The following is a 23600-nucleotide window of genomic DNA, read 5'->3' as shown; positions in this document are numbered from 1 at the left end:
CCACATTCAGGATTTTCCATTTCACCATTCACCATCCAGGAGGAAGACTTTAAAGTGCCAATACGTTTTCCCCTACAGGGCAAACAGTAACTTCAGCCATTTTATTCAGGCCAATGGTGGGAGAAGAGTTTAATAATAATAATAATAATAATAATAATAATAATAATAATTGGGCGGCTCCCAACAGAATATTAAAAGCATGATAGACACATGATAAATCCGCCCCTGGACCATGGTTCCAATCCAACTCCTGACTCCCAGCTCTTTAAATGTCTTTAAAATGTTCCTTTTAAAGACATTTATAAAGAGGGAGACCCTGTTCAGTGATCTTCTGTGTCCCTTCTAGTTCGGCACCAACATCTCAGTCACAGCTGATGATTGTGTTAATGTAACCTGGGGCTTTACAGGACCAAAGCGGACACTGCCTGCTGCACATTTTCTCCCTGTATGCTTTAGGTATGCTTCATCAAAATAATAGGTATCAGAGTTTCATAATGTTGTAGTAAGTTATGCTTACAAAAAGAAAATGAAAAGTTTTTGCCTTTAGACAACACTTCTTCTCTGATGAGTTGCTTTGCTCTGCCAGTCCATTTAGGACTCCCTACAAAATATGGACTTGTTTATAGAGCAGGCATAGGCAACCTCAGCCCTCCAGATGTTTTGGGACTACAATTCCCATCATCCCTGACCACTGGTCCTATTGGTTAGGGATCATGGGAGTTGTAGTCCCAAAACATCTGGAGGGCCGAGGTTGCCTATGCCTGTTATAGAGAATAGTAGAAAATGGAAATCATTTGGCACACCCTGAACAGCAAAACTTTCACTGACAGCTGTTGTGAATTTATGTTTCACTCTGTTGCTTTTTAAAATAAATTCTGCAATTAGAAGCATGAGTAATTTCCATTAGTATCCACTTGGAGAATATAAAATAACAGAGAACTGTATTTTCAGAGTAAGGTATTGACATGCCTTTAGAAATAATGGGTTTGGATTAGTACATACCACTTACAGAACCTCAATTAAACGCTAAACAATTCATTTAGGTTCACTGCCACGACAAATTCACTACCAAAAACACCAGAATATAGTTGGACAAAGGCCATGAAACAGTTATTCTTTAATGGGCCACTTCAATTAGGCAGGAACATTTTCTCTAGTTCACATTTCTTTAAAAAGCCAATTATACTAATCCCATCTCACCAGGACTCACTTAAGAGGCCTAAAGTGGGAATGAAAGAAGCCTGTCTACCCACTAGTAAAGCACAAGGATGAATAAGGTGCAGAAATATTTTGCCCCACACAGGATCTAAATAGGACAGTTATGTGATCAAGGAAATCCTAGTTTAATTAATCATGAGCTTTAGTACAGATTTCTAGGATTTAACCAAATCTGCATAAGAGTTCATATGAATAAAGCAAAGGCTTGACAAAAGAAAATCAGATTTCTATTGCAGCAGGTACTACTATACGCTCACATAGGAAAGAATATTATTGTTATGAGTAGTAATATTAAAAGTTCATATCAATTAAATGCTGCAGCCTAACTCTTAGGAAGAGGTGGGAAAGATGTTACCATCACCTCTTTATTCCATTTACTTATCCTATAAACATTTACTTACCCTATAAACATTATCTTCAAGTACCATTTTAAAATGTTTGTGTGGTGACCCTGCAAACAAATGTGCTTGCTTGGAGACTGTTTTGCATCAACATTCAGTAATGTTTGCCCAGTTTGCAAACCCCACTAGTTATAGTAGTAAATTACAATTCCTCTACATAATTTCCTTTGTAAGATCATTATTAGTTAGCTCACACTGATAGTTTTAAAGCCCTGCTAAGGAAAGATATTCTATTACAAATCTAACTAGATCAACTAGGAAGACTTCCCTAAAGCAAACTGCAACATGTGCAAATTAAGAGATTTTGCATAGCATACTCTAAAATTTATAGAGCAGATGTTCCTGTATGAATACTGCAGCTTCCTTTGTCTGCCACAGTGCTAATGGGCTGGAGAAGGGAAGAGCTCAGAGCTGTACTCACAACACATCACACTCAAAACAGGTGTTGTGTCAAACCATGAGCATCAGCAGCACAGGGCATTGCAGACAGGTAAATCCTTTAGATTCTTCTGCAAGGCATCAGTTACCATGCAAAACAAGATGAACAGAGGAATTGCAAGACCATTAAATCTTGTGATCATTTTCAAACAAATTCCCTGCACATGAAGTACTTCTGTAGAGGGGCGGGGGGGGGGGGGAGAATAAATCCCAGGTGTAAGAGAGAAGAAAGCAGAAACAAGTGAAATAACTTTCTCCCGACAGCCAGAACATGGGAAGCCCTCTGCAAATTTTAAATTCGGAATGTATAGTTGGCTTTATTGTTTGTATTATGATGTTGCAAGATTTGATTTGATTTGCTACCAATTGGAATGTTATTAATTGAAAATTAATAAAAAAATATTTTTAAAAATGAAAATAAATCCCAGGTGTAATAACTGCACATATCTAACAGGCATCACAGATGGTTTGTATGGTTTTTCTTACTCGGCCCGTAGCCAACAGTTTGCCGCCTGCTACATATATGTCAGTGATGGCTGGTCAATCTTATGCAATCAAAAAGAGAGTGGAATATAAATGTTACTGTGCTGTACACATATGGCAACACTTCAAAAGAAGCAGTGACCATCTTAGGTGTGTCCAATTGACCTGCGATCGGCAAGTCCTTTAGGACTCAGAACGGGGAGTGGGCGCTTATATGAACTCCATCAATGTGCATAGGGGCCAAGAATGGAAACACACACACAAAATGGCCACTGCTGGCACTGCACATACATATGCTCACTTACTAATCATATGTGTTTAATCCACAAGCTATGAAGGATTTATCCAAATCAGTTGGCATTTGAGGCCTATTGTTTAAGAAGTGGCAAGCTATGAACATTAGAAATCATTCACAGAATTACAGTAGTACCTCGGGTTATATACGCTTCAGGTTACAGACTCTGCTAACCCAGAAATAGTGCTTCAGGTTAAGCACTTTGCTTCAGGATGAGAACAGAAATCGTGCTCCGGCAGCACAGCAGCAGCAGGAGGCCCCATTAGCTAAAGTGGTGCTTCAGGTTAAGAACAGTTTCAGGTTAAGAACGGACCTCCGGAACGAATTAAGTACTTAACCCGAGGTACCCCTGTACATGAATGAACAAATAGCACTTGGGTGTGGGGCATGAGATCGTAGAAAGATGTATTACTCATACTTGTGAAAGCCGCACAATTTCATAATATGAAAAAAATAACCCACAACACAGTGTCAAGTTACTTTCCATTTTGTCAGTGCCTTCTTCCAAAAACACTATTAAAGTACCAATAACTCCTGCCTGAAAAAAGCAGCAACATACCCACCCACCCTGGCAAACCAACCAGGAATATTATTGGCCAAAAGCACAAATATCCTTTGAGCCTCACAAAGGGCTTTCATTTACAACCCCATACTGTGAAAAGACAGAGCTGCTGTCTCTGGGCACAAATAGGAGAATGCCCAGCATAAGCTCATGTTTCATCCTGTACAGCAAGCAGGAGAGTGGGTTGTCAAGTTCTGCCTCTTTGCTGTAAACTTCCTTGGTTAGGGAAGAATTGTGGCACATACATTGTTCAGTCCAGTGATAATTGCCAAACGGCACCTTAAACCCCGGTTATGGGCACAGCAGAATATCTAGGCACCTTTTTTTACATGAGATTTTATTATTATTACTTTCACTTTACAACACATTAAAACATCAAATAAAATAATCCAGAATAAAAGAAATTCAAGTTTCAAGGAAAAGAGTTCAGATCCTTCTCCAAGTGAACTCTAGGGAGCCAGTGTGGCGTAGTGGTTAGAGTGTCAGACTAGGTCCTGGGAGATCAGGGTTCAAATCCCCACTCAGGCAGGAATCTCACTGAATGACCTTGGGCCAGTCATAGCCTCTTAGCCTACCTTGCCGGGTTGTTGTAGGGATTAACTGTGGAAGGGGGTGAACCATGTACTCCCTGAACAAAAAGGTGGGATATAAATGTAGTATATAAGCTCTTCTGCTTACCGGCTTAAGAAAGCTGGAGGGGCCAGCCAGAGCCGTCAGTCGCCAAGCTAGCACCCAGAAATCTCCACATGGTTGCAATTGGATCTGTGCCAGTCACAAAACATGCCTAGCTAGTTTCAAACACTCCTGCTCACAAGCTGCTACAAGTCCCAGGTTGGGAAACACATGATGTAGTTACTTTGCTGGAAGTAACAAAACTGTGTCTCGTTAGTGGACGGAGGGGAGAATGTTTGGAAAGCCTATGCACTCTTGAGTTGCATTTGTGGGGGGAAGGTAGGCTATAAGTATTATAAATACCATACCAAAGCTTGGATTAAAATTACTATGAATGACAATCCTAGCAACAAACATCTCATACACTCTATTCAGATAACATGTCATGCATGCTACAATTAAGGAACCTTAACTACGGTTTGATGTCCTGTCCACAAGCTGTGACCGTCACACTGTCTCCTCAGGCTGCCATGAACAAGGGAGTGGGGCCTAGAAAGTTTTGAGTTCTGACAGAAAGAGAAAACAGATCAAACGCTCTAAAGTTACTGTGTTTGCTCGAGTCCTGCCTTGGGTTCTGAAATAGAGTCAGCACTGTTCATGGTTTGACATGTTGTCCAAATGGAGCCACGGGCAATTATTACTTTAGGTCTCAACACTGTTTTATAATGAGCAATTGTCATTTTATTGAAAGTATTTATAGTGTACCCTTCACCCACAGGCCACAAGACAGAAATGCACACTCTTCAAAAACAAAGCAAAAGCAATCAAGTTAAAACATAAAACAAAATACAGGATTCCAGTTACGAACCGGAGGAGAAAAGAAAATCACTATTAAAAAATGTTTGCTACAAGTAATTCCCACAAAATCTACAATTCTAGCCTTACTTACTTGTTAGTCTAAATAAAATCAAGAATCAGGCTAATAGCACAAGAAACATTATCTAGGGTTAGAAAGGTTGTACACTGCCGTTCTAAGCTTTCTTGGGGGGGGGATAACCACACCCTGAACAGATATGCACAAGATGATTCTAGTTTTAATCATTTTTCATTGTGGTATGCTTTCTTGACATCAGCTTTTTTCACACAAGCAGTGCCTCAAGTTATGTTCTGTAGCAATCACACATAGAGTTTCTGAGTCCTCAGCACCAACACTGTGTACTCCTGTCTGAAGCCCCAATGAATCAAGACCCTAAATTCCTGGTCAATGCATTTAGGAATTCAGCCCAAGTGAGGAAGCTACCGGTATATCCCAAATCTGGAAACCCACTTCTAGCACAGCAGTTGAGGGCAAAGTTACAAAAAATGGCCACTAATTTGAATTTTAGATTAGAAAGGCCTCCCTATCTTAATTTGAGCTACATAGGGTGCCTTTTGTGCATACCAAATTCTGTACTTTTATCATAAAATTCTTATTTACTGGAGCTTGGCTGCTGAACTATTCCATACACAGTTGCCCACACACAAATTAAAACCCCAGAGTGTGTACCAATAACCTCCATCCATTGAGGATGGCTACAAACAGGTTGCTCATCACAGCTGTTTGTAATGGCTGTGGGGATCAAGTTATCTGTAGCGTCCAGCCAAGTTAGCCAGGCAAATTGCACCATGTACTCACAACTAATCTGATAAATGGAATAGCAAGAACAAAATACAATTTGGCTCACTGTATAAAAACATGCTAGCCCTCATCCCACTCCAAACTAGCCAATATTATTATTGTTTGGAAGCATTTACCCCTGTGTATCGCCTATCGCCCAAACACAGGTTTACCACCTCAGTGAAACTAGGCCCAGGAGCATAGTGGCTTGGTGGCAGTCGTGTGCCAGTCATTCCACAAATCAGAGCAAACTAGGGCAGATTCCAAAGGGAGCTCCATTTTCCAGCCCTTAATTCCACTTTCATGCATCATTTTAAAAATCATTTCAACTTCACTTCTCGTACAAAGGTGTTTCTAAGGCTAGCTGAATAGGCATTGCAAGCAAGGATAGTCTCTCCAGCAGACACCCAACAGATCATCAACATGCATCGTGGGTGTAGCCAAGGGGGGCAGGGAGGGGCAGCTGCTCCACCAATTAATAAAAATACATAGCTAACTGAGGTTCTGCCCCCCCCCAACAAAAGGCCTGCCCCCCAACAAAAATCCTGGCTACGCCCATGTGCATCATAAGCAGTTAGCAGAACACCTCAGGAAGATGGCCAAGATGCAAACAGAAGACTCAAGGCAGCAATGCCCATCCAGCTCAACAATTCAAATGTTATTGAATTCTTCTGGTTGTTGAAATTTGAACATGATTTCAGCATGTGCCAATCGGTGCTAATATTGCTTGGGGAGCTGGAAACAAAATGACAGGGGCATGCTCGGATGAGGAGCGAACAAAAGTAGCCATGGGATGACAGAAGCCAAAGTGAGCCCTTTAAAAATGCACTAAAATGCACCCCAGTTTTTTACTTAATGGATATGGCACACTAAAAGGAAATCCGGAAGTAAAAAAGTACAGGCTGGCGTTTTGAAAATGTCATGTGGATGGTACGAAAACTTGTACAAGGACTCCATAATAGACCTCCATCTGGAAACATACATGGCAGCTCCACAGAAGCTCCACGTTCCAGGGAGGACGGCTGCCTCCAAGCCGCGTTTGCAGGCTCCTCGGCGGTACCTGAAAGAGGATGCCGACCAGGTGGAGCCACCTCCGCGGCGCAGCAGTTGAGGAGAGCGAGAGGCGCGCGTCGGCCACTGCGCCGGGTCCCGCAGGGAAGCCAAGAGCCTCGTCGCCGGACAGGCAGGGGCCACTCGGCCAATGCGCCCCCGGCCAGTGGCGTGGCGTGGGGGGGTGCAGGGGGGCCGGCCGCACCGGGCGCAACATCTGGGGGTTAGGGTTAGGGGGCGCAAATCCACGGGTTAGGGGGTGCAAATCCACGGGTTAGGGGGCGCAAATCCACGGGTTAGGGGGCGCAAATCCACAGGTTAGGGGGCGCAAATCCACGGGTTAGGGGGCGCAAATTACTTGCCTTGCCCCGGGTGCTGACAACCCACGCTACGCCACTGCCCCCGGCAGCCTCGGCTGGCGTGAAGGAAATGCTTGGAGGATGGCGGCTCGGCGGCGCAACCCGTTGCCCCCTTACCTGACCAGGGGCTCCTTCTCTGGAAGCGCCGCGTCGCCCGGGCATCGTCCTGGGAGGCAGCCGCAGCAGCAGCACCAAGCCTCCAGCCAGTCGCTCAGCCCCATGGAAGAGCGGCGGAGACACCCGCCCCGCGCCCGCAAGAGCCGCGCTCAGCTCCTCCGCGCCCGGGCGCGCAGCGCTGCCCGCTTCATGCTCGCCGAAATCCCCTTCGGCGAGGCGCGCGAGCACCGGCTCCTTCTGGCCGCGGCCGCGCGCGCTCTCGCGGCTGCCACCTCCCGGGGGAAAGCGGAGAGGCTGACGCACGCCACCGTCTCCCGGCTCACGCACATCTCTCTCGGGCTTTCATTTGCAGCGCGCAAGATCGAACTGGGAGGAAAGATGAGCCCGGAGTCACGCCTGGAGCCCGGAATCTCACACGGCTTGGCGGGGGGGGGGGCGGGGGGGGGGCGTGAACGCAACAGCAATGCACAGCTGGCACAGAATCGGACCTTTCCATTTCTGCCATAATGGCTGCTGTCTGACGTTTGCTAAATTTAGTGGCTTCTCAGGACTAAGAGAATAAATTTAGCAATGGTTATTAACCATGGAATGGAAGCTCCTTGTTCAGAGGAAATATACTTCTGAAGGCCAGTTACTCGGAGGCCCTGTCCAGCTTCACAAAAACAGCTAACAGCTGGCCACAATCTGAACCAGAATGCTGTATTAAATGGGCTTTTGCTCTTACCCAGAAGGGCTCTTATTAGATTCTTACATAACCTTTCTTTGGTTACACCCTATTTTGTCAGAAGTATGAGGTGTTCATCGTTGACAGATGTAGACACACAGATTTATTTATTTTTTAAGAAACACTCCCATCCATCCTATGGGCTCAGAGTAGCTTACAGCTGCTTTTCTAAAAGTTAATAGTCCTGCCACAATGTTTTTACTTTTAAAAAATTACATTTTTATTCATTTTTATCGTAAGAAAAAAAGTATACAAAAATATAACAGGTGAAACATAGGAGGAAAGATGCAGCCTGCACATAATAGGATGTCATTTACATTATAAGTATATTTGATCAGAATTTATTTATTTATTTATTGCATTTAAATCCTGTCTCTTTCTCCAAGGAGCTCAAGATGGCCTACATGGTTTCCCACCATCCTACTCATTTAGTCCCTACAACAACCCTACAAGGTAGGTTAGACTAAGAGGCAGTGATTGGTCCAAGGTCATCCAATGAGCTTTATGGCTGAGTGGAGATTTGAACCCTGGTCTCCCAGGTTCAGTACTCTATAATCACTACACCACACAGCCTTTCACTGACAGAATGACAATCAGTGAGAGGAATGATAGCAGTTGTGATTCAACAAATTGTTTTTCTATTTAAACTTGTTTAATATAGTTTTTATTCATTGTGAAATCGCTTGGAAGAGCTTCAAAGGAAGCATGAAATAAACATCTGGATGGCATCAGGCTGGGGGGGTTCATTCCAGAAACAGCCACTGATAACAGAATAAATTAGCATGTGAAACTCTTGCACCATGAAGAAAAATGTAATCATATTATTATGAGGATTTTGTGGGGGCACGGGTAGTCTGTATGCCATGACCCTGCTAATGCCTGGGGCCCCTTCTAATTCTTGGAATAGTTAGGCTAGCTTCCTGGTGGGGTAGTAGTTTAGGTAATGGGGTATTTTGTCCATGGAGTTTTATATGCCTGTTGTTTTTGTCCATGGAGTTTTCTTGGCAGGAATACTGGAGTGGCTTGCCGGTTCCTGCTCCAGGTGGATCACGTTTAGGGGCATGGAGCCACTATGACCTGTCCATCTTGGGTGGGCCTGTACGGCGTAGTTCATTGCTTATCTGAGTTATTCAAGCCCCTTCACCACGGCAAGGCCATGAAGGAGAGTCACGAAGAGTTGGACATGACTAAACAACTAAACAACAACAATAGGCTATTAAGAGAACAAAGAAAGTAACTGGGTGGAAGAGTACAAATGGGGGGTGGGGATAATAATAAAAATAGTAATAATAATACTAATGATAATTTTAGTTATTTATAGGCCACCTATCTGATTGGGTTGCCCCAGCTACTCTGCAGCTACCAACAAAAAATAGTAAAAACACAATACAGCACCAGCCTCTAAAAGCTTCCCTGAAGAGGGCTGCCTTCAGCTGTCTTTTAAAAATCACATAGCTGTTTATCTGTTTGACATATGTTGGGAAGGCATTCCACAGGGAGCGTGCAACTACTGAAAAGACCCTCTGCCTGGTTCCGTTTAACCCATGCTGGATCCGGCCCAATCGCCTTCTCAATCCGGCCCGCGGATGGTCCAGGAATCAGCGTGTTTTTGCATGAGTAGAATGTGTGCTTTTATTTAAAATGCATCTCTGGGTTATTTGTGGGGCACAGGAATTCGTTCATTTGCCCCCCCATATAGTCTGGCCCCCCACAAGATCTGAGGGACAGTGGACCGGCCCCCTGCTGAAAAAGTTTGCTGACCCCTGGACCTAGACCGTCTAGCAGGGCTGGGAGTTGGCGTCTGAGGCGAACCACAAAATGGCACCTCCCTCCTCAGCAGGGAATAAGGGGTGCGTGGAGATCTGCATCAGGAACAAGGCTATGGGGGAATAAAGATCTACATCAGGATCTGCTGCCCTGCGGATCCTGCCACCTGAGGCAGTCACCTCACATTACCTCATGGGTGGGCCGGCTATGAAGGCAAGCTACAAGCAAAGATGAAGTAGTCACTGCCTCAATATCATACAATCTTTTTGGGTATTGGGGTCTGTAAAATGCAGTGCTCACTACCATGGAGGAGGGAGAGGTGGTTCCCTCCAGTGTTTCCCAGCTGTTGTTGGACTGCAACTCCCATCATCCCTGCTCCCAAGGGATGGTGGAAGTTGTAGTTCAGCAGCTGGGGACCTAACTTTGAAAAGCACTGCAAGAGTCTCTCCGAAGCGCCCCCGTTTTCCAGGGACACCCCTGATTTGATCCCCAGGTCCCACTTTCCTTCACGATGTCCCTATTTTCATTGGAGAAATGGTGGATAGTATGGATATATCCCAGAGGCATCTAAAGACAATCCTGTACAGTATAGGGAAGTTTTTAAAAAAAAATGTTTAATGTTTTATTTTGTTTATGTATGTTGGAAGCTGTTTTTATATATTTATGTATATGTTTATATTTTTATATATTTATATTTATGTATGTTGGAAGCTGTTTTGTGCGGGGCAACCCAGTCAGATGTGTGGGGTATAAATAGCAACACTCCCACTGCGCAAGGGCGCGTCCCTGTTTCCACGGGAGAAATGTTGGCGGGTCTGGGGCAACCTCTCAGCGCCCCCCCCCCTCCCACCGCCTGAGGGCCAGAGGAGGCAGCGAAGGGTTAAAAGAGCCCGCTCGCTCCTTTGCAGTGCGCATGCGCAAACTCGGATTTTCGTCCCCGCGGGCGGGTCTTGTGTGTGTCCCTCGCCCGCTCCCTGCGGCTCAATAAAGTTCTTGTTGCGCAGCTGTCAAGCGTTCACCCCGGGAGCTCCGCCCCGTTCCTTCCACTTCCGGTTCAGCGAGGGGGGAGGGGAGAAGGGGGCGGTGTTGCCGCTGCCGGAGGAGCGGGAGCCTCGCCGGGGATGGTGCTTCTGGCGGCGCTGGCTTCTCCGGGCGGCTCGACGGCGTTTCCAGGTGAGCAGCGCCGCCCGCCACTCGACGTCTCCTCAGCGCCGACGCGCCGGCCTCCCGCCTTCCCTCCGGAGAGCCCCCTTCAGCGCCCGGCCCGACCCCGGCCGCCCTTGGCTCCCTCACGCCGGAGACGCGAAGCTTCCCTCACCCCCCCCCCCCCGCCACACACAGGGCCGAGGGAGGCAGCGCAAGCGGAGCGCAGGCGCGCGCCGTTAACCTGCGGGATTCACTGCCGCAGGATCTGAGGACGGCCGCTGGATTTGGACGCCTCAGGAAAGGGGTCGCGGGGATTGGTGGGGTGCCTCTCCCCTTCCCACTCCCAGTGATTTGATCTCTGCGCAGGGCAGCGCCGTGGAGGCGTCTCCGTAGAGTAGGTGTTGGGGTGAAAACGATGGTGCTGGTGGGATGGCTCCCCTCCTGCCCTGGCTGGTGACGGGGAAGTTTCTGCTGGCTTAGCTGGTCTGATCCTCCGGGGACTCTCTTCTGTGCCTGCCCACCCCAAAGAGCCCAGCTGCATCGGACGAAATGCCGGTACACCATCCTGTTTTCTGCCTGCAACTGGTTGGGAAGCTCCAGGAGCAGAGCATGAAAGCAATGGGCACTGTGGTGGAGAGTCTAAGGTCTAGCTTTAGATTTGCCAAACCTTCTTATTTTGTTTTTTAAAAAGCCATTTAAGTTGCCACCACATCCCATCCCAGTGAATTCTGTAAGTGCATTGTGTAGTTTTGGGGGCAGCAGTGTTCTGTCTTGAAACGGCTTTCCTGGACTCATGGGTTGTCTCCCACCAGACAAGTGGTAAGCCAAGAGCAAACCTTGCCTACAGCCAGTGGTTTGTCTGGAGCGAAACAAACCATGAGCTCATGTTCAGACAAATCTTGGCTTACCTTTTGGTAGCATGGCAGCAGGGTGACCAGCAACTAGCAAAGCAAACACTATTTTTCTTGTGCATACCTGCGCGTTCATGCTTAACCATGGGTTAACTCAGCATTCTGCCTGAACTGAGATATCCTGACTTTTATTCTTCTGTAATCTTATTAGGTAGTTGTTGGAATGTTCTAACTCTTCTTTTTTAAGATGCTACACCTTTGTACTTCTTACGAGCCAATAAGAAGGCTGCTTTGACAGCAGTGTCCATAATGATTATGGTAAGGGACCATAGTTCAGTGGTTGAGCACATGCTTTTGCCTGCAGAAGGCCCCAGGTTCAATCTGGGAATTGGAAAAGCCTCCTGCCTGAAACCCTGGACACCTGGTCCCAGCTAAAGTAGGTAGTACTGGGCTGATGGAGCAATAGCCTCACTTACCAGAATGCACTTTTCTATGTTTATAAGACTGACATAATGAAAACAGATAATTTTATGTAAGGAATTATGTATTTCACAGGTATTGAGCCTATTGCTGTGCATAGGTTATACAAGGATAACTATGCTTTCATGTAACTGAACCTTACATTTGGAAGAAAATACAAACAAGGTTTTCAAAAAAGACTAATTTACTTTTATTTCATATATGCTTTAGACGGAAGATAGCAGTAATGCTAACATTGGCAAGCAAGCTAAAACGGGATGATGGTGTCAAGGGGCCCCGTTCATCCAACCCAGGTTCTGATTCAACTCGAAGAGTGTCTGTTAGAGATAAGTTACTTGTTAAAGGTAATGCTGCTTTCTATATGAAATATCACTGTTCTCCTAAAATTTAATGCACTGTCTGATAATTGAACTAAATGTGCAGAGGTTAACAGAGTGTAAAAAAACTTTTTAAAGAGAAAAGTTAAGATGCTTACAAATTCATGAACACGCCAAAAAGCATGGAAACTGTAAGTTAAGGATCCACATTAACTTCCATATCATATAAACAATTAGTGCCAAGCAATCGTGTACATGTTTACCTAGGAGTAAGTACCACTGTATTCCATAGAGTTTACTTCCAGATAACTCTGCATAGGATTTCACAATCTTACATCATTCTACTCACGTACAATTTACCTCCATGCACCTTCAGTCTTTTGGCCCCAGTCCTCTTCTTCAGGCTGGGGGACAACTGAACTAACAGCATTGTGGTATTGGTTGGCTAGTTGAACCCTGAAATTCTTGTTTTCTCTGTATGCTTTGCATTGGTTCAGAAAGAATGGCATATATTACTGTCAGAGCCACCCGAGGTCCCAGCTCACAAGAGACCAAAATCCAGTCCAAGTTATATACAAAAGGTTTTATTGAAGAACATTGTTGTCGTTACATCCAAGCTCCGTGGCTCAGCATCTGTTACCCTTAGATGTTTGAAGTCCCCTCTGAGTCAGTCCCGCCCCTGCACCAGCTTAAGAGGCTTGTACTGCTCCACCTTTTCCTCTCCTTCCTTTTCCGCAGGGTCTTCCTGCCCCCCTGTGCTCCCTCCCTTCGGGACTCCCCCGAGGCTGAGTCTTCTGACGCCTGCTGCCCCCTCCTTCGTGCTTTGGGACCAGGCTCCTCCTCAGGGCTCTCCTCATTTCCGCGCGCCTCCACATTTGAACTTGGCGCGCGTACGTTGCCTCTGACCTTCCTTTCGACCGTTACGCTACTCTCGGTACTACACTCCTCCCCTTCCGGCAGGACGTTCTGCTCCGAACTCCTTCCCCTCTCTGCTCCCTGTTCTGCTCCTTCTGACACACTGGTAACTCCACCCCCTTCACTCCGTTCCAACGGAGAGGCCGGTCCCGATCTCCAACCCCCACTGGGGATTCCCTCTTCGTTCCCCTGCTTCTGACTGCTTCCCTCTCTACTGCCCCTTGGCCTGACCAGGGGGGCTCCCTTTTGGGAATCCTCGGATTCACTTGACGGACTCACTGACAACCTCGGGTCATCGTCGTCCTCTTCCTCGTCACCCTGGGACCCCTCCCCCTCGCTCTCTGTCCCTGAAACCCTGACAATTACTAAGGATAGGTTGCATATTGGGGTGAGCAGATGATGAATGAAAGACTACAAAGTGTAGAAGAATGGAGAGAGAGACTGTGGTACATGCCTGTATTACTATGTGACAAAACATGTTGATGAAAGAACAGAGAAGGTAAGTCCTGTATGGGATTGGGCTTTGGAACTGACTGGCACTATTTAAATTGAGTGAATTAAATTATCTGATGTTCTAATAAAACTTGAATAGTTACTTGGTTTGTTTTATTTTTTATTGACCATGCTCAAAATCGCCCTCTGTGGTTCAAAATAGACATTTTATTATACTGTTAGAATTTAAAATGTGTCCCTTATACAGTGGTGCCTCGCAAGACGAAATTAATTCGTTCCGCAAGTTTTTTCTTCTTGCGAGTTTTTCGTCTTGCGAAGCACGGTTTCCCATAGGAATGCATTGAAAATCAATCAATGCGTTCCTATGGAGACCGTCCGGGGACAGAGGGGAAGCACCGCGCACCTTCCCCTCTGTCCCCGGAGATTGCGGGGCTGGCAACGGGGAGAAGCGATCTTCTCCCCGCCGCCCCTTGCTTCAAAAGAGGTCCGGGGACAGCGGGGAAGACGCGCTGCGCTTCCCCGCTATCCCCGGAGCTTGCAGGGCAAGCTTCGTTTTGCGAAGCAAGCCCATAGGGAAATGCGTCTTGCGAAGCGGCTAAGAAAACGAAAAACTCCTTCGTCTAGCGAGTTTTTCGTCTTCCAAGGCGTTCGTCTTGCGGGGTACCACTGTATATGAAATACTGTTCCCCCAGTCTGCAGAGGAAGAACAAAAATCCTCAGGGGGGAAATTACTTTATTTCTGAACTTTGATAAGTCTTCATATCTCTGGAAAGGACTGTACCATGTGCATATAAAATCTGTGCTGAACAGTAAAAGTTCCAAGGAAATGGAATTCATCCTCAGTTATGTACTGAATGAGTCTCATGAGAAATTGCATCCAGGTCACACCAGCCAATCTATATTTTTAAGCATAAAAGAAGCTTGAAACCAGCTGCCAGGTATTCTAGGGCATTGAAAAGAAAATGGGCTTTTCTGAAGAATTACACCAGATTATGATTGCTGTAATAAGTCTAATTTTTTTCTCCATGGCTAATGTTTGACCCACATCATAGCATATCATAGCACAAGAGAGAGTGTTCATGTGGCTGTAGAGCATGCTGCTGTTTGCACGTCTGCCTCACTGCATTTTTGTCAGTGCTGTACCTAAAATGCTTATCTGAATCCTATTAGTTCACTTTGAAATAGTGGTTGTGAATTTGTGAGCATTTACAAATAATTGTGTGTTCTTGGACAGGAAATATGGTCAGTTGGCCCAGTCCACTAGGCTGAATAAGAATACAGTTCATATGCCAAATACTAGGAATTCTAAATCCATTTTCTGCATCGATAATGGGAGGGGGTTGTTGCTAGTATTGCTCATTTAATAAAATGAAATAAAAATGTGGGAATGTAAAATTTAAGATTCATTCATTTAAGCACAATCAGCTCTGCAGCAAGAATAATGATAAGCTGAAGAGAATACAAATGATGGAAAAGATACAGAGAATAGTTGGCTTTACCTTGGTTGGGGAAAATATAAGCTACTGGAAGCAGGAGAGGGAAAAGTAGGTTGTATATTAGTGGAAAGAGGATCATCAGGTTGCCTTGGTGTTCTTTTGTCTCTTAAGCTTTAAAGCAGGCACCCCAACCTGCAGCCCTCCAGGTGTTTTGGCCTACAACTCCCATGATCCCTAGCTAACAGGACCAGTGGACAGGGATGATGGGAATTGTAGTCGAAAACATCTGGAGGGCCGAAGGTTGGGGATGCTTGCTTTAAAGTGTGCTGTCAGTTTTGCATTGAGTTGACTAGGTTTTTTTAAAAGCAGACCGCTAACCTTTATTTGAGGCTTGAAAATCATTCTAGATCACGTGGTTCAATTTTTGATGACTTTTTTTACTTCATGTTCAATTTTCTTAATATTTTGTACACTTGTTTAATGAGCAGAACTAAGTTTAAATCTAAAATTTAGTTTATCTCATCCTGTTTTTGAGTTTGAAATTTCAGAATATTGACAATTTTTAGTATTGTTTATTGCACCTTATATTTTAACATGAATATTGTAAGTATATCTATATTAAGATACTGTTTTTGCTGTGACTTTTTATTATTGCTTTGTCAGTTTAGATGTAAGTCAAAATTATCTTGAGCATTATATATAGAAAGATGTTATATAAAGTTGGCATTGACTCACATTTTTATTTCATTTTTAACAGAAGTTGCAGAACTTGAAGTAAATTTACCTTGTAAGTATAGTGTTCAGAAGGTTTTCTGAGGAGTGTACAAACTCTTCTTTTCCAATGTATATCATTTTCAGATAGCTGCAGATATTGCAACCTGGGACTCCTTTGGGAGGAAGGGTGGGATATACATTTATTTAATAAATTAATAGATTTATGCATGAACTCAGCTCAGATTGTAGTTAACTTTTGTAAATATTAACTGCACAATAAATTCCCTTGTGAGGCCTTTTTCTCTTTCGTTCCTATGTTTGTTGCCTTCCCCCTCCACAGCTTGTCAGAAATGTCACAATTGGTGGTTATTTTCAGATTTTTTAATTTTGTTTTTCAGGTACATGTGAAGTAAACTTTCCTGACCCAAATAAACTCCATTATTTTCTCCTAACTGTAAACCCAGGTAATCTTTTAAGAATGTATTTTGAAACTGTTAATGTTAAGCGCAGAGTGTTCTATAAACACTCAAATCCCTTTATGAATGCGCACACACAATTTTCAGCCTTCTCTTTTGAAATTATTTGGGGAAACTGAAGGTGAACATTTGTTATTTGAAAAGAAATGTAGAGTAAGAGGATAGATATATTTATATTTTGATGGTTAACTTACAGCCATACTTGATGCATCAAAGCTATGCAATGCCAAAAAAAAAAGAACTACACTAAATCAAGAATACAGTAAAAGCAAGTGGCAAAACAAAAAGGTACAATTTTTTTTAAAAGATACTTACGTTTTAAAATCAAATGTAATAGACTAGGTATATAATAAGTTAAACAACAAATTAATAAATTAGAGCAAATGTTCTTTTTTTAATTCTATCAAACTCTACAATTCTATGATTCTGTGGTTTATATGCCCCCTTTTCTTCCAAGGAGCTCAAGGGGTGAGCATGGTTCTCCTCCCCAGTTCATCCTTCCGACCACCCTGTGAGCTGTAGGTTAAGCTAAGTCAGGGGTCTGCAACCCGCGGCTCCGGAGCCGCATGTGGCTCTTTTACACCTTTGCCGCGGCTCCGGGGCGGATACTAGCGAGGGGAGGAGGCGCATTGTGCGCCCTGACACTCCCCACTGTGACGGGCGCTGTACTGGCTGTGATGTCGCATGGGGGCGGTGCGTGCGTTAGTCACGCACTGTCCCGACGTCACCTTCCCACCCGCTGTCAGATCGCGGCTCTGGAGATATATTTGTTTTAAATGTCGCAATGGTTTTGCGGCTCCCAGTTTTTTTTCTTCTTCGGAAATGGGTCCAAGTGGCTCTTTTTGTCTTAAAGGTTGCAGACCCCTGAGCTAAGTGATGGTGACCCAGTGAGCCTCATGGCTGGGTGGGATTCAAACCCTGGTCTCCCAGGTCATAGTCCAACACTCTAACCATTACTGGCTCTATGACATCACAAGAAAAGTTAATGTTCTTGATCTTACGGCAAGCTGTTTTCCAAAAATCTGGTATCTTTGGTCATGGACAATATACAGTACATGGTATATATCAGAACATAGACAAGTACATCTCTAGCACCTTTTGCTGATTCTGGTGTAAATTTAACTTGGCCTACTAGCATCTGCACAAAATTATATAAAACCTTTTTGGATGAGTTTGAACAAGTTTGAGAAGATGTAGCCCTCCAAATCCAAATGTCCCATGTTACACATTTGACTCAGAAATCTTATCCATTGATTGCTCAAAATCAGCACCTCATTTTGTGTACTATTATACAATTAATGTCTTCACAAAATTTTCATAAAACGTCTTAAGGCATCTTTACACGAGTTACAGATCTACTATACAAGATAAATAGCAGGGAAATCAGCCCCATACAACTTCATTTGCTACACAGTGTAAATAAAAACCTTTAGCAGTAAAGCTTAACAAAAGATAAATTGCTGATAATTTAGTTGACTCTTCCAGATAACTATTTCGGGGGTTATTGTGTATTTCTGTTACATATGCTATATTCTATACTATATTCTACATATTGAATATATGTATTCTACATATACTATATTCTATAGTATGTAGAGAATGCGTAGTTTGAAATTTAACTAGTACTGTCACATTGATCATGCTGGTTGGAGATCGTATTTCTTGAGTCTTTCTCAGGATAAGTAGTAAGTGTTTAGCTTGCATGAAAAATAATTACCAGTATGTGGTTTGGTACCATGTCAATGTAAAAGGACGCGGGTGGCGCTGTAGGTTAAACCACAGAGCCTAGGACTTGCCAATCAGAAGGTCGGCGGTTCAAATCCCCGCAACGGGGTGAGCTCCCGTTGCTTGGTCCCTGCTCCTTCCAACCTTCTTTGAACTCCCTCCCTCCCTCCCCAGCCCTGCCTTTTGGGCTTCCCATAGCCATCTGGTTGGCTGCTATGAGATCAGGATGTTGTACTGAGACTGATCTAGCAGGACTTTCCTTATGTTCTGCTGCCATCACACCTACTTTGACCATAAGCCTCATCTAGCTGAAATATGCTTAAGAATATAGGGTGTTGAAGCCAGTTGTCTCAAACTTTCACCACCTTTGGTTAGAAAAAAATCATGAGCAGAGGGTGACATCCAAAAGGGCATTCCCTTCCTTCCTCTCTCTCCCTCAACCCTGACCCTCCACATCCACTCCAGAGTGTCCCCCAGCCCACTGTTCCTTCCATTGGCAGATGGACACCATTGGATTTCACCTGTAACTTCCCTAGATCACTATCTTTTCTGTTGCATATTTCATTTAAGCTTCTGTTTTTCCTTTAACAGATGAAGGTTATTATCAAAATGGAACATTTCAGTTTGAAATTGAAGTTCCTGATGCCTATAATATGGTGGTAAGTAATTAGAACAGTTTAATACTTACTGAGTTTCCTTTTACAATAGGCTTCGAAAAGCAGTTGGTTTTTAACTGTATGGCACTGTACTTGATTATGGCCATATTGTGCAGGTTATTCATATTCTTTTTAAAAAATGATTTTCAGTTATATACATTTCAATAGTTTTACAGTCATTTTAACATTTCAAAACTAGACTTCCTTCCTCCTCTTTCTGCAGTTCCTTAAATTTATTTTTATCATTTCCTGCATATTCTAAATTAACTTATCTTATTCTTTTATTTGCATATTCTTATGAAACTGCAGGTTATTACAATAATCCTGCCAATGTTCTTACCTGTTCACAGTTTATTTGTACATACTCAATAAACCATTTCCACTCTTTTGTAAAAAGTTTGTTACCTTGATTTCTTATTTTTCCGGTAATTTTTGCCATTTCTCAATAGTCCAGTGTTTTTCAACTACTGTTCCGCGGCACACTAGTGTGCCGCGAGATGTTGCCTGGTGTGCCGTGGGAAAAATTGAAAAATTCGAAAGATTTAAAAATAAAGTATTTTATAATTTTTCATATTTCTGTTTACTTACTATTTCATAATAAAGTAATTATAAAATACTTTGTGTTTATTTGATTCCTATTCAAGAGAATTACTTTATATATAGTCAATATAGGCACAGAGTTAAATTTTTTAACATTTTCTAATGGTGGTGTGCCTCGTGATTTTTTTTCATGAAACAACTGTGCCTTTGCCCAAAAAAGGTTGAAAAACACTGCAATAGTCCATAAGTTTTTGTATCCATTCTTCTTTCATCAGTACTTCTTCTTTCCATTTTTGGGCAAATAACATTCTTGCCACTGTAGTTTCATACATGAATAAATTTCTGTACTGTTTAGGTAGGACTACCCCTATAATTCCCAGAAGAAAAGCTTCTTTTTTACAAATGCTATTTTAAACACCCTTTTCTTCAACTTCTCTTGCTCCTTTTTGGTCTCTTGCCACCACTTGTACTTTCTTGGAAGATTCATCCAAATTGGATGTTTTAAGCTTTAATTCTTGCACTGTTTTTTTCCTATTCTAATGTTTTATGTGACAGTACTTTAATTTCTGTTGTCAAATTTGCGATCTCAGCAGTGTTATTATCTGTTTTCTGTTCCAGTCTCTGTATTCCTTCCTTCATTTCTTTCCTCATTTCTAATAAAATTATCATTAAATCAGACTTTGTGTCCCCTTCTGTAATTGAACCTTTTCTTTGACCTGGTTTTGTAGTTGGGCCTCATGGTGGGTTTTTTTGCTGTATTAGCCATGATTTTATCAAAAAAGATTTTTTTTCCTTTTTAAAAAAAGTTACAAAATGCAAAATAATTTTTGGTTTTTATTTTACATAATAAATAGTTTTAAATAAGTTTAAAGAATATTTTAAACTTCAGTTCTCATTTTCTATATAAAAAGAAAATCAATACTTATATCAAAATACCAATAGGTGGCGAGCTCTCCTTTCTTATGAGAAAGTACTTAAAAAAAAAGAAAAAGCCAAATAAAAAAACCCCTGTAATTATTTTTCCAGCCACACTGTGTCGCTTGTGTTTCTGTCCTTTTTCTCTCACTCTGCTTTCCCTCTTATCTATTGTTTTGGTTTCTTATTTCCTGTTTTCCCTCCTTTACCACAACATATTCACAAGATTTCCCAGGATCTAAGAAAATAAAAAATGAAATAACCTTTAATCCACACTTTTTTTAGCTCATGTGAAAGTTTTAAAAATCTCCTTTTCCATTCACTAAAACGGCATTGTTAAACAGTGTTTAACAGCATCTTCAAAAAGCTCTCATAATATCCACGTGTGTGAGAGAGGGGGGGGGGTGAGAGTTTAAGATCTTTTCGTACCAAGTCTGCTTTTCCCTTTTCTTCAGCTTCTTCAAAAAGCCCACTAATTACACAGACAAGGTTCATTTAAAAGAAAAAAAATTGCCACATCTCCAACTTGTTTCTGATCTGTATTGGACCCTAATAATAAAAATAAAAATATTTAACCATCCGATTATGATGTGCTCTAAAACCAGTCCTGATTTAAAATTTTAAATTCATAAATACAGTTTCTGTCTCTTTTAGTTCATAAAAAGTAGCAAAGGAAATAAATATGTTTCTTAAAGTATTAAGATGAATAATTCACAAAGTTCTTGTCCTGCTTTCTTCTCTTATCACCCCAATGTCTAAAATTCATTTCCAGTTTGGTAAGCTTGCTGGAAAAGCACTATAAAGTCTTAAACTTATGCATCCAATATTTGCTCAAATCACAGTGTTAATTCAATTCATCCAATGGAAGGCTTAAAAAGAAAAATCATTAGCGGGTAATTTATTTATTTTTTCTTAGCCCCTGCAGATTTTATTCCATGCCGATTCATACCCGCTTCCCAGGAGGGACATCCTCTTTACCTCCCTGGTGTGGATCCAGTTGATAAATTCTTCTTAAATATATATTTTTAAAAAATTATCTTGTCCAAATTGGTCCGATTTCCTTTTACTTTTTAAAGAAGTCGCTGCTTTAATGGGGGCACTTGAGGCATTTTGCTGTGAGGTCTGTGTTCAATTTTAGTGCTCTGGCTGCTCCCTCCAGAGCTTTGGGGGCTCCTAGAGAGCCTTCTCCGACACCGCTGGACCCTTCCGAACCCAAATGTTCCTTCCAGGCTTTTTAGAGAAGGCGCTTTGGCCCTGCTCCCTTTTCGCCTCCTTGCAGCAATTAGGTTGCTCAGGACGAGCGATCCCCCCATAGCCTGCAGCAGACCCAGAGCTCCCAGGTTATTCATATTCTTTATCCATTAGGAATTTGTAAAAATGTGAATGAGTTTTGTATGATGCTTGGGAAATTTTCAACACTGAAGAGCAATCCTCTTGAATTAAATCTCATCAGATATAGGTATAATTCTGAAGTTATCAAAAGAAAACTACCGTATTTTGCATAGAGTGTACTTATATACTCTGTTTCTTTTTCTGAAGAGCACGCAAGATACCATTCTGAATTGATGTTTTTGGGACTACAAATCCCATCATCCCTAGCTAACAGGACCAGTGGTCAGGGATGATAGGAATTCTAGTCCCAAAACATTTGGAGGGCCAAGTTTGGGGGTGCCTGTACTAGATAGTGTATTCAGCTGCTTCCTGCTCTGCCCATTGTAAATCATTAGACAGTTTTTGTTTTAATTATTATTTTGAAAGCAGAAATAAAATTGTTGATAAAATCTGAAATATAAAAATTAGCCTCCCTTGGATTTGTTGTCATGTGAAAGGTACACATATGTGTTTGTGGTTTAAGGTTTCCGAGAATAGGATTATATAAAAAGGAGCTGCTACAACATTCTCACCAGGCTCTTGTTGTATTTTTTGCCTCGCATAATCAACTTTTATAGAAAAATAAGTATTTTTGTTAATGTTTTCACACCTTTTCTGGATGAAAAAATAAGCCTGGTAATTGCAGTCAAATACACAACAGCAGCTGAAGTTTGAGTGTGTGAATATGATTGGCAGAGCTATGAAATTAATTTCTGAAAGAGTTAGCTGTTGTTTTTACCAGTAAGGATTATTTTGGAGCTGCATATTATAATTGTATTTTCCAGTGTTTATAAAGAATCCGTTTGTTTAATCAGTTTAAGTATATGATACAAAGATTTGTGGGGATGAAAGGGAGAGAAATTATGATTACGATATCTTTATTGTCATTGTCCCTTGCGGAACAATGAAATTGAAATATGAAAAAATAGAAATATTGGATTGACTTTAGAATCTAACCAGACTAATTAAGTTAGATGGTTATTAGTTATCATAAATTACTTGAATTGATCATCTTACTTTAAAATATGTTTGGTAGTCACATTTGTCTGACTTTTCCTCTGGCAGTAGAGCAACTTAAACTTTTGCCCCTGCTACTTGCAAATTGCCTCCTTGAATGCTAACCAGCAAATAAAGCCCAACAGCAGTGAATATTCCCTATGCAATGGGGATTTACAGTTGCAATTGAAATTATTTAACCCCCATTGCCAATTTGGTTTATTATAAAAAATTACAGACTTTCAGCTGTTTGCAATGAACAGATCAAACAAAAGCAATTGAAATAGCTCAACACAGTGGTTGCTTCAAGTGCGTCCCCCAAATTCAGCTGAAATTGCAACTTTTAATGGCTTCTCCAGTCTCACTATTATCCAACCCCTTCATGGCAAGTATTTAGTACAGCAACCTTTCGCTGCTATAACCTGCTGCAAGAGAGATGCGTAGCCATACAGCAGCTTCCGACAGCGTTCCTGAGGAGCCTGAGCCCATTCCTCATGAGAGGTGGCCTGTAGTTCAGTAATATTCTGGGGTTTGCGTGCTGCAAATCCTGCCAGAGATTTTTTATGGGGTTCAATTCAGGTGACTGTGATGGCCACTGTTCCTTTAACTTTGAACTTGTGAACTATGCTTCCAGTGGTGTCTCTAGGAACATTCGGTGTCCTCACTATCTTTTTGTACCCTGCTCCTTGTTTGTAAAGGGTGATCTTTTCTCTTAGCTTCGTGGACCATTCTCTTGACTTAGCCAGATTCTAACATGCAGCCAAATGAGACAGTTAGCACATCCCTAGCCAGCTCAGGTGTTTCATATGTTCCAGCTCAAGCACACCTGGTGCAATTAATTATGTTGTCGTCTCATTTTGAACTTATTCCTGCACCACAAACCTTGCTAGAAGATATGAGTACTTGATAGGAAAAGACATCAGCTA

The 23600-nt window shown here is 42.5% G+C and overlaps 2 protein-coding genes across 4 annotated transcripts in view; one reads left to right on the top strand and one right to left on the bottom strand.

The window, feature by feature from the left end:
• Window positions 1-7458, bottom strand: part of MREG (melanoregulin) — a 33907-nt gene extending 26449 nt beyond the window's left edge. Inside the window, exon 1 of the mRNA XM_083714930.1 lies at window positions 7193-7458. Within this exon, the coding sequence (XP_083571056.1) occupies window positions 7193-7296 (104 nt within the window). The 5' untranslated portion in view covers window positions 7297-7458. The remainder of the gene's footprint in view (window positions 1-7192) is intronic.
• Window positions 7459-10724: 3266 nt separating this feature from the next.
• Window positions 10725-23600, top strand: part of UBE2F (ubiquitin conjugating enzyme E2 F (putative)) — a 28481-nt gene continuing 15605 nt past the window's right edge. For 2 of the 3 annotated variants that reach the window (XR_014558475.1, XM_083715280.1), the window contains exons 1-5: window positions 10725-10856; window positions 12371-12504; window positions 16039-16068; window positions 16394-16459; window positions 18788-18855. Coding sequence is in view for 2 of the 3 variants with exons in the window: in XM_083715280.1 (XP_083571406.1) it covers window positions 12387-12504; window positions 16039-16068; window positions 16394-16459; window positions 18788-18855 (282 nt within the window). In the remaining variant the exon portion in view is untranslated. The remainder of the gene's footprint in view (window positions 10857-12370; window positions 12505-16038; window positions 16069-16393; window positions 16460-18787; window positions 18856-23600) is intronic. The other variant, XM_083715281.1, reaches the window with a different exon arrangement.

Source organism: Podarcis gaigeae (assembly GCF_964106915.1).
Source record: "Podarcis gaigeae genome assembly, chromosome: 1".
In the NCBI taxonomy this organism is placed as follows: Eukaryota; Metazoa; Chordata; class Lepidosauria; order Squamata; family Lacertidae; genus Podarcis; species Podarcis gaigeae.
The sequence above is the reverse complement of the archived record's forward strand: the minus strand, read 5'-3'. Positions and strand labels throughout refer to the sequence as shown.